The following is a 10,871-nucleotide window of genomic DNA, read 5'->3' as shown; positions in this document are numbered from 1 at the left end:
TTTTCTTAATCCATTCACTTAGTCTGTGTCTTTTGACTGGGGAGTTCAGTCAGTTTATATTTAAAGTTATTAATGAAAGATGTGCATTGAATCCTGTCATTTTTGTTTCTGTTCATATTCTTGATATAGCTGTATTTTTCCACAGTTATACCGTCATTGAATTTCTTTCCGCAACCCCTTGGGTATAGTCATTCCTTTCTTCAGCTCTTTGTATTGCTTCCAGAACTCTCTGAAGGGCTGGTTTTGCGGACATGAATTCCTTCAGCCTATTTATGTCATGGAAGATTTTTCTTTCCCTTTCGAATACAATAGACACTTTGTTTGGGTATAGTAATGTGGGTTGGCATCTGTGAGCACTTAAAACTGGGAATACTTTGGTCCAGGCTCTTTTGGCTTTCCTAGTTAGCAATGAAAAGTCAGCTGTAATCCTAATGGGTTTTCCTTTATATGTGACTTGTTGTTTCTCTTTTGCAGCTTTCAGTATTGCCTTTTATTCTGTACATTTAGTGTTTTTACTATGATGTGCTGTGATGTGAGTTTCTTTTCTGGTCCTGTCTGTTTGGTGTTCTATATTCTTCTTGTATTTGTGTGGGCATGTCTTTCTTTAATTTTGGGAAATTTTCTTCTATGATTCTGTTGAGGATCCGGTCCGTGTCATTATCTTGGGATTCTTCTCCTTCCTGTATACCTGTGAATCATAAGTTTGGTCTTTTTACAGTGTCACTCAATTCTTGCATTTTCAATTTTTGTTCTTTCTTAAAGTTTTCATAATCTTTGCTTGAGTGGCCTAGTTCGTCCACTTTATCTTCCAGTCTTGATATTCTGTTTTCCATTTCATTTATCCTATTGGTGAGGCTTTCTCTTGCTGTTTCTAATTGGCTGAGTGTTTCACTTCCTTCTTCATTTCAGCCTGGGTAGCCTTCAATATTTCTAGCTCTTTTCTGAATTCATTCAGAATTTTATCTCTATCTTCCTTCAGTTCTTTGATTTCTTTGTGTGTTCTTTAAATTCACTGAATTCTTTTGTCATGTTCATAATTGTTTTTTTGAGTTCCATGTCCTGCATTATCTCTAGGGAGTTCTCATTTTACTCCTCTAGAGGACAGTTGATATTTGGTGGGGATATGCTATTTTGGTTTTTCCTGTTATTTTTTCTCTGTGATTTTGACATGTGAGTTTCTTTTGTAGTTTCTGATTCTTGTGTCAGACTCAGGCCTTCAAGTTTAGGTATTCTTCTTTTTTGAATCTTATGTGTCTTTGTGGTTTACTTTTTGGGCATGAAAAGCTACTTTGTCTAAGCTTCCGGTTGCCAGATTGCTTTTGTCTTCAGGAGTTCCCAGAGAGGCCCAAGTCAGATGAGGATCAGATGCTCTCAGGCTTTCTCCTAAGGTCTGGATCACTCCAGGAAAGATGTTGTCCTCAGGAATTTGGGGGTTTGACTGGCCTGGGAGCAGGGCCCAGGAGAGATGCTGGTCTCAGGCAGCTCGTTGCCAAGCCACCCAGAGATCCAGAGGGAGATGCGGGCGGGAAGAGGTGCCAAGGGCTCCTGGGGACTACAGGAAGGAACGGGGTTGGTCTGGATATAAAGGATCAGGAAGCACAGAGGTCAGCCCTGGAGTCCAAGAAAGAGGTTGGCGGGTTGTGCAACCCAGGGAAGCAGAGGGAGGTGGGGGCGGGACCAGGCCCAGAGGGCTCCTGGGTACTGTGAAAAGGAACTGGGTTGGTCTGGATGCAAAGGATCAGGAAGCAACGGTGGTCCCCACCATGTTTGGGGTGCCAAGAGAAGGAATGGGACAGTACCCAGGCTAGGAGGAGAGATGGCTTGGGGAGATGGGAGGGTGAATGCAGCTGGGGCAGTCAAGGAGCATAGGGTGCACTAGACTTATCCAGGAGAGAGGACAGAGGGATGTGTAAGCCCAGGGAAGCAGAGGGAGTTGAGGGTGGGACCAGGCCCAGAGGGCTCCTGGAGATTTCCAGAAGGAACTGGGTTTCTCTGGATGCAAGGGGTCAGGAAGCAGTGGTGGTTCTGGGCCTAGAGGTCAGACCCAGTATCCAGAAAAGAGACTGGAGGGTGTGCAGCCCAGGGAAGCAGAGCATGAAGTCTTTGTAAGAACAGAACAGAGAAAATCATAAATGACACTTTCAAATACACTGGTGAAGTATCAGGTTACAGCACAGTAGGATACCTCAGCTCTGGACCTCAAATGCTATCTGATGACATTCTAAGATTTGGGGTTTGGGGGAAGCTACGATTCGGTACATTCCAAATATTTATAAGGATGTAGGTCAATGGTTGGAGGCAGACAATGAATTGCTATCTAGAGGGCTAGGATGGCCATAAGACAGCCATGATAATTTGGTTCCACACCAGTGACATTCTAGCTCCCTACAATCACCAGTTTGTATCAGTCAGTCAGCCTTGTAGAATATTTAACTTAGGGGCGGCCTTTTCTCTTTTGGGAGCCTCATTCACAGTTTCAAAGTCTTTGAAAGAGCCTCTAGTCATGTGTTCCCACGATCATCAATCCATAAAACTTGCAGAAATAAGTTGTATTGGTTCCACTTTGGGAACAGCAGTGTTATGAAATAGCAGTGTTATAAAATATTCATAAGAGCTTGGGTAGAGGAGGAAGGAAAATACTAAATACCTGTGCAAATTATCCAAGGACAGTCATTAAAAAAACTGAGTTTTTATTTATGAGAGTATTCATTGTAAGAAATAAGGAAATAATAATCTATATTGAATTTTGTGCATTTGTCTTTGATAAAAAATTAATTTGATCCTATATTTAGAGAAATTCTATTTTTGAAAAGGAAAATTCTCTATATTTCTAGAATTTTAAAATTAATTTTTGTAAACTTCCTTGGCCACTTGATATCTAGTATAAATTTTAAAATAAGAATACAAAAGGAAAAATTTCTTTCACAAGCTAAAAGGAGAATTTGGGTTGTAAGAGTAGTTGACTGCTGATAATTCATTGTTACATTGACATTTTTTTCAAAGACATTGATAATATTTCCATAACCTTCTAAAATGGCACAGATTTTTCCTTACCTTGTCATTGCCACTTGTACAATGTTTGTTCATGTTGGAGGACTGTATAGCTCCACCCCCCTTCTGAGAGAAGAGATTTCTGATTACATCTCTTCCCTTGTAGTCAAGAGGTCCCAGAGGACATGGCCTTAGAGCTCCACATGCCAGAACCCATGTGCCTCATTGAGAATGTCAAAGGACATCTGAGACCTAACCAGGAAGCCCTGGAGATCCTGTCAGCCATCACTCAGCCTGTGGTGGTGGTGGCCATCGTGGGTTTCTACCGCACGGGAAAATCCTACCTGATGAACAAACTGGCTGGGAAGAAAACAGGTGAGTACCACCAGCAGAGCTGTGCTAGGTCTTTGTCCACCAGCAGTGTCAGCTTCCAGCATAGGGTATGAGGAGAGGAAGTTAGAGAAAGAGATGAATACTGGAAGGTTACCTCCCATTCAAAGTTAGGTTTTTAAATCTTCATTCTGTTCCAGGGGTAAGTCAGCTCAAAAGCAGGCCTTACTCTGTCTTAGATTCTTTTTCAAAAACGTAAATCATTTCTATTGTAGAGAGAAAGAGGCATTAGTAAGGACAGCTAATTTATATCACAGCCTGTAATAAACTGTAAAGCATTTATTGAAAAGTTGATGTTGTAACAACAAGTTACTATTGATTTTAAGATTAAAATGATTTCAATTTTTTTGAGTTTGATTTTTAATATCATAAATATAATTAACAAAGACTTAACTCATGACCATTTTAAAGCACACAATTCTGTTGCATTAAGTAAATTTTCTTCATTGTATAATCATCAAATCAATTCATTTCCAGGCACTTTCCATGTTCTGCAGCATAAACTAAGTAACCACTATTCAGTAGTTCTCCATTTGACCATTCCCACCACCACTCTACAACCTATTTCTTTGATTTGACTACACAAATATAAGGAGAGCAAAGAGTGTGGTTCAGGGCAGAAGTCCCAGTACTTGGGAGGCTGAAGTGGGAAGATCATTTGAGCCCCCAAGTTCAGGAACAGCTTGGGTAACCTAGCAAGATTCCCCAGCACAAAAAGAAAGAGCATTTATCACTTCAATGGTACTGATATTCTAAGATTACTATTCTTCCAAGCCATAAACACTAGATATGTATTTGACTGTGTCTTCTATAATTTCTTCAACAAGTTATGCTTTTCACTACACAGATTTTTACCCTCTTGTTGAAGTATAATCCTGAGTAGTTCATTCTTTTGATGTTGCAAATAGGATTATAGCTTCCTTAATTTCTTATACAGGTTATTCATTATTGCCGTATAGAAAAGGAACCAATTATAGAATTCATAAAGGTGATTTTTTTTGGTCTTTTTGAGTCAGGGTCTCTCTGTAGCCCCAGCTGGCCTGGAACTTACTATGTAGACCAGGCTGGCCTCCAACTCACAGAGATCCTCCTACCTCTGCCTCCCAAGTGCTGGGATTAAAGGTGTGTGCCACCACGCCCAGCACATAAAGATGATTTATATGCTGAATTTGTATGCTGTAGCTTTGTTGGATTTGTTTATTTTATCTATTTTAGGATACATATTTGAGGTTTTCTACATTAAGGTCATGCCATCTATAAACAGGATAATTTTACTTCTTCCATTCCTATTTGGGTTTCTGCCATTTTCTTTTCTTGACTAATTACTTTGGATAACACTTCCAGTGCCAAGTTGAATAATAATGTCCAAAATATGCACCTTTTTTTCATTTTCTGATCTTAGAATAAAAGCTTTCTATCTTTAGTAATTGAATGGGATGTTAGTATGGATTTTCAAAATATGGCCCTTATTCCACCGAGATAATTTTCTTTTACTTCTAATTTGTTAAATGTGATTTTTTAAAAATCATAATATGTTGAATATTTTCAGGTACTGAATATTGTGATTATTTTTGGTAATATTAATGCTAGTTTTGGTTTCAGTTACCTCTGCTGACCTTAATGATGATAATTTTTTAAAATAATTATTTAATAACCACAAGCTTAGAAGAAGCATTTCATTACAATGGCATTGACATATTTAATAACAATTTCCAGAGCTAAGATGCAGATGATGCTAATTTTTAACTCAATTTCTTTTAGCACCTGCTACTAAATCTCTCTGTTTTTCTATAATTTACAGGTTTCTCTCTTGGCTCTACTGTTCAGTCTCACACCAAAGGAATCTGGATGTGGTGTGTGCCTCATCCCCACAAGTCAGACCACACTCTAGTTCTGCTTGACACAGAAGGCCTGGGAGACGTTGAGAAAGTGAGAATGGGAATTCATTTTCAATTTAATCCCTAATCTATGAAAATTCCTTACACTTCACATTTTACCAATATAAGCTTGAATTTAAACATAACACACCTTTTCTTTCTTTCTTTCTTTCTTTTCTTAGAATAAATGGTTTATTTTGGCTCAGTTTTAGTGTATAGTCCATCCACACAGGGAAGGTCAGGCAGCAGGACCACAAGGCAGCTGGTCACATTGCATCCACAGTCAGAGAACAGAGAGAGATTAACACTGGGGCTCAGTCCACTGTGTCTTTTTATTCAGTTCATGACCTCAGCCTAGTCTGTGATGGTGCTGACCACATTCAGAGTGGGTCTTTCTTCCTCAGTTAATCTACTCTGGAACGCCCTCATAGACACTCCCAGAGGTATGTCTCCTAGGTGGTCCTAAGTCAAAGTATTGGAGCTTGGTGAAGTGGTGAACTGGGAGTTTCTTGTTCTGGGAAGAATGCTGTTTGCGAGCAAGGTCTTTAGCTCTTTCTTCAGTGTAAGGGATTGGCACCAGAGGAGGAGAGGGAGGCAGGGCAGTGGCAGCCTGGGGCAGGTCTTCCTTCTTGGGTGGATAGAGTGGTTGATTATCTCTTGAATGCTTCCCCTAGAACAAATTTCATTTTGGGCATTTCTCTCAGTATTAAATCTTTAACTCAATGGATTACAGTGACCTGAAATAGAACTGATATTTTAAGGATTTTCAGATATTTTTTATCTGAGTTAATTTTAATGATTACTTTTTATTACTTGAATTTCTGCAAATTTCATACAATATATTTTGACCATATTTAGATTCCATCCCCCATCTGCACCCTTCTTACAGCACTCCCCCCTCCTGCATTTCATGTACTCTTTCATATATATCAAGACCTATCAAGTCAACTTTGTATTCTTAAATATCCTTTGGTGTGGGACCATCTATTGGATCTTGGTTAATCTATGTACTGTCACCCCATAAAGAAAGCCAACTCTCCCTCCCCCAGCAGTTCCTGTTTACAAACAGTTCCTCAGCCAAGGCTGGGGCTGCTTACCCACATCCTCATTTTATGCTGTGGTTTTGTCTGCTTGAGTTTGCCTGGGTCTTGTGTATCCTGTAATCATTGCTGTGATTCCAGATGTCTGGAAATCTGTTTCCTTCATCCACCACCTCTTGCTCTTATAGTCTTTCTACCCCTTCCCCTGCAATGGTCCCTGAGCCTTGGGTGTCAGAAGTTGGAAATAGTGTTCTATTCAAGGATAACATTCTGCAGTCTCTTATTTTCTGCACTTTGGCTAGCTGTGGCTTTCATGGTTAATCACCATTTGTTGCACGTCACTGGTGAGGGTTGAAAGATGCATTAATATTCTTTCGACCCCTGTTCCACTATGTTCCCTTAGCCTTAGGTGTAGAAGTTACATTGTAGATGTGTCACTTAGGGTGGGCGTCGCATAGACACCTATTCTCTTCCATTCATTCATTCTGTTGGTGAGGCTTCCCCCTGTTATTTCAAATTGGCTTCTTGAGTTTTTCAATTCATCTTCATTTCAACTTGAGTTTTCGTCAATATTTCTATCCCTTTTATGAATTCGCTCTTTCAAATCCTGAGTTGTCTTCGTCATTTCGTGCAGCTGTGTATTTGTATTTTCTTGAGCTTCAGTCAGGAATTTATTCCTATTCCCCTTGCGTTCTCTGAGTTGTTTGTGTGTTCTTTAGATCCTTGACTTCCATTCGGGGTGTGGTAGTCCATGCCTTTAATCCCAGTCTTCAGGAGGCAGAGGCAGGCAGATCTCTGTGAATCAGAGGCTAACCTGGTCCATATAGTGACTTCCAGGTGTGCTGGGACGGGGGAAACCCTGTCAAACACACACACACACACACACACACACACACACACACACACACAGATCTTTGAATCCTTTGATCATGTTTATGATTGTTATTTTACGTTCTCTATCCTGGGATTCTTCTGATAGTTCTCATTGTAGAACACTTTTACTGGACTGTTGGGGTTCGGTGAGAACATATTATCCTGGTTTTTCATATTACTAGTGTTTTTGCAGTGTGACCTGGGTTCATGGACTTCTTTTGCTGGTTGTGTGTCTGATATGAAGTTCTAGTTCTAGCCTGCCTTTGCTGAGTTGAAGTTTGGTTCTGTTTTTATTGTTGTTGTAGTTTGTTTACTTTCTGATCAGATGTGTATAATTAGTTGGTCTGTGCTCCAGGTTCTCACCTTTGATTTTTTTTATTGGAGGAATGGGATGGTTCCAGGTTGGTCCCATGGGTGAGGTAATCTCAGTTAGGACTGTGAGTGGAGAGATGACAGCAGGTTGGCCTGGTTTTAGCTAGCTGACCAGTCTAATTTGAATTTGGAACAGAGCTTTCCAGGCTTAGCTCGGGAGCCTAAAGATGACAACTGAGTAGGTAAGTATTTGATTAGCTTGCGAGGGTGTTCATCGCCTACCTTTAGCTGGTTTTTGGATAGGCTCATTGGGAGCTCTCCATTAGCAAGAAGAAGTCTAGTCCCAGAGAAGGAAGATGGCATCTGATGGGTTCTGACCAGCTAAGCAGGATAGATCTTTTTCATTTTTCATTGCATATCTTTTGGCTAAATGTAGCTACTATATAAGGAAAATGTTCAGAAAATGGAATCATAGAAGAGCAGGATGGTTGGTTCTCCGTATTTAAATTACTAATGCCCAGTTGTAAGCTGGGCAAAACACCCAACATTATAAAAGTATCAAAAGTAAACTCAGTGTCATGGGTCTTATTTGACAGAAACCTGATGATTGTGTGTGAACAGAAACTTTGCTGTTAAGAGTCTTAAGCAAATTTAAAATTTCTTTTAGTTCGGCTTACTGATCCATACCGAATGGGATTATATAATTACATATTTGCCTTGTGGCAGTGCTTTGATATAACTGAAGTAACTAATTAAAGAACAAGATAGCTGCCAGGACTGAGCACGTGACTCACTCACAGTGCTCGACTAGCTGTGCACGTCCTGGTTTCCATTTCTAGCACTAGAAAAAAGAACTGTGAGATAAAATAGCTACAAATATTATATCTCCATGCAAGTCAACATTGCTATGAAAAAAACAAGATAAATATCTAAATCTAAAATATATTTGCATTCTTAGAATATCTACCAACGTGCACTGCCCTTTTTGTAATTACCCACCAATGATCATAAGAATGTCTCATGAGAATGAGTGTAAGCTGCATATACTACTAAAAGTATTCAAAGTTCAAGTAGAATCCATAATTATTTTGTTTAGATTTAAACTGGTAGAAGTTATTAAGTACTCTAGGAAAATTCTAGTTAAATGAGCACAGTTTTGCCACTGCTCAACTGGAAAGTGACACAGGAACAAAACACACCCCTGACCCACATGTATTCTGACTTTCAGGGTGACAACCAGAACGACTGCTGGATCTTTGCCTTGACAGTACTTTTGAGCAGTACCTTTGTGTACAATAGCATGGGAGCCATCAACCAGCAGGCCATGGACCAACTGCAGTATCCTTTCTGTGGTGCAGAACATCCTAGCCTGTGAATGGAGGAGTCAATATATCAAAAGACACTCAAAATAAACCAAATGCAAGGTGTGCATGTGGGGGATCCTGTATACCTACTAATAAATTGGCATGAGTCAAAACAGCAAAATCCTTGTGGGAATAGATGAGACTAATATGAGGTGAGAGGATCAGGGACCCTGTTCATCTAATCACTTTTCCTTAGCTACTCAGCTATGTGACAGAGCTGACAAAACGTATCAGATCCAAATCCTCCCCTGGCTGCGATGCGGTGGAGGACTCTGCCAACTTTGTCAGCTTCTTCCCTGACTTTGTCTGGACTCTGAGAGATATGACCCTGAAGCTAGAAATAGATGGACAGTTACTCACAGCAGATCAGTACCTGGAGAATTCCTTGAAGCTCAATGAAGGTACCATGATTGGTGATTGGAAAACAGAGGAAAAAATTCCAATAATTAATTTTTGTGCAACCTCTTATATTGCTTTTTGTTTATTGCTCCTGGTTATTACTAAGAAATAATTCTTGTTTAGTTTCTTGTTTAATAGAATCAATATTAATCTCATTAAGTTGTTTCTTGGCTTTCCGTTTTGGAATCTGTTATTAGATTGCTTTCCTCTCCTTCCTTTGGTCCGGGAAGCTCCGCATGGCTGAAGACTAGGGGTAGAGGGAACATTTGTTTGAAGAGATTCATAAATGGCGCACTAACCCTTCTGCTAGCTGTTCACACCCATTTAAAAAGGTGTTTCTCCAGGTACCTGTGAAGAAGTTGAAAAATACAACCTGCCCCGACTCTGTATTCGAAAGTTCTTCCCGAAGAAGAAATGCTTTGTCTTCTATCCACCCACCGAGTGGAAGAAACTCCGTGAGCTCGAGACCCTGCAAGAAAACGAGATCGATTCTGAGTTTTTGCAGCAAGTGGCAGAATTCTGTTGCTACATCAGTAGCAGTTCCAAGGTTAAAACTCTGCCGGGAGGCCTCAAGGTCAACGGCTCACGTGAGTCTCCTTCCCAGTCCTCACTCCCTGCAAGGCAGAGGGAGGATGACATGCTCATTTATTTTCTGCTTTCAGAAGTATAGGGGCCAAAGGTGTTTATGTTAAATTTGACACAATTCATCTAAAATCTAATATTTTTCATTAACCAAATGTCTTATGTGGAAAAGAGAAAAAAAACCAAGTTTAAGTGGCTCTGTTCTTAATACTGTTGCACCAAATTTGACTGCTGTTATTTCCATGGCCATCAGATGCAGGTGCAATAATTTAAGTTTAAATAAAATTAAGTCCAGTTAAAACCAGATTATATGGACTTACTTCCTGGAATCAACAGGTATTTTTAATGGTTAGAACTATCATTGAAAGTAGAGACACTGAACAATTGGTTTACCACAGAAAGTTCTATAAGACAAAACTGAGCTCGAATGAACCAAGTAAGAACTCTATTATTTATCCCATACATATTTCATCAAATGCTTGCCATGGATATGATTCAGAAGACTGATTATAGATACAAAGACATGATATTCTTAGCCTAAAGGTGTTAGGGGCCTGATAGATTCATGCACAATATAAACAGGTCTACCTTATCTGCAGCAAGGACTTTCACTCTCTCCTTTGCATAGTATGTCTGGGTTTCCTTAAAGAATAAAGTTATATTTCAGTAGGTCAGAGTACCAGGCTTGTGAATGATGCTCGTGCCATTGAAAATGTGAACAACTGGTCATAGACCATCTCATAATTATACAGAAGGGAGAAATCTCTTAACTCTAAAGTATATTTCATCATGTGCTCCCCATTGAAAGGTCTAGAGAAGCTAGTGCTGACTTATGTAGAAGCCATAAGCAGCGGAGACCTGCCGTGCATGGAGAATGCAGTCTCGACCTTAGCTCAGCTAGAGAACTCAGCTGCAGTGAAAAAGGCCATCGAACATTATGACAAAGAGATGGGACAGAAGGTGCAGCTGCCCACAGAAACCATCCAAGAGCTGCTGGATCTGCACAGGATCAGTGAGAAAGAGGCCATAGAAATCTTTTTCAA

At 39.9% G+C, this 10,871-nt stretch overlaps 1 protein-coding gene across 1 annotated transcript in view; it reads left to right on the top strand.

Annotated features, from left to right (window-relative positions):
* The window catches only part of LOC103725629 (guanylate-binding protein 1-like), a 27,913-nt gene that overhangs the window by 7,040 nt on the left and 10,002 nt on the right, over positions 1-10,871 (top strand). Inside the window, exons 2-7 of the mRNA XM_029558571.1 lie at positions 3,158-3,366; positions 5,183-5,310; positions 8,712-8,821; positions 9,052-9,248; positions 9,591-9,833; positions 10,637-10,871. Of these exons, the coding sequence (XP_029414431.1) occupies positions 3,177-3,366; positions 5,183-5,310; positions 8,712-8,821; positions 9,052-9,248; positions 9,591-9,833; positions 10,637-10,871 (1,103 nt within the window). The 5' untranslated portion in view covers positions 3,158-3,176. The remainder of the gene's footprint in view (positions 1-3,157; positions 3,367-5,182; positions 5,311-8,711; positions 8,822-9,051; positions 9,249-9,590; positions 9,834-10,636) is intronic.

Source organism: Nannospalax galili, unplaced genomic scaffold (genome assembly GCF_000622305.1).
Source record: "Nannospalax galili isolate Female #2095 unplaced genomic scaffold, S.galili_v1.0 scaffold1669, whole genome shotgun sequence".
Taxonomy (NCBI): Eukaryota; Metazoa; Chordata; class Mammalia; order Rodentia; family Spalacidae; genus Nannospalax; species Nannospalax galili.
The sequence above is the reverse complement of the archived record's forward strand: the minus strand, read 5'-3'. Positions and strand labels throughout refer to the sequence as shown.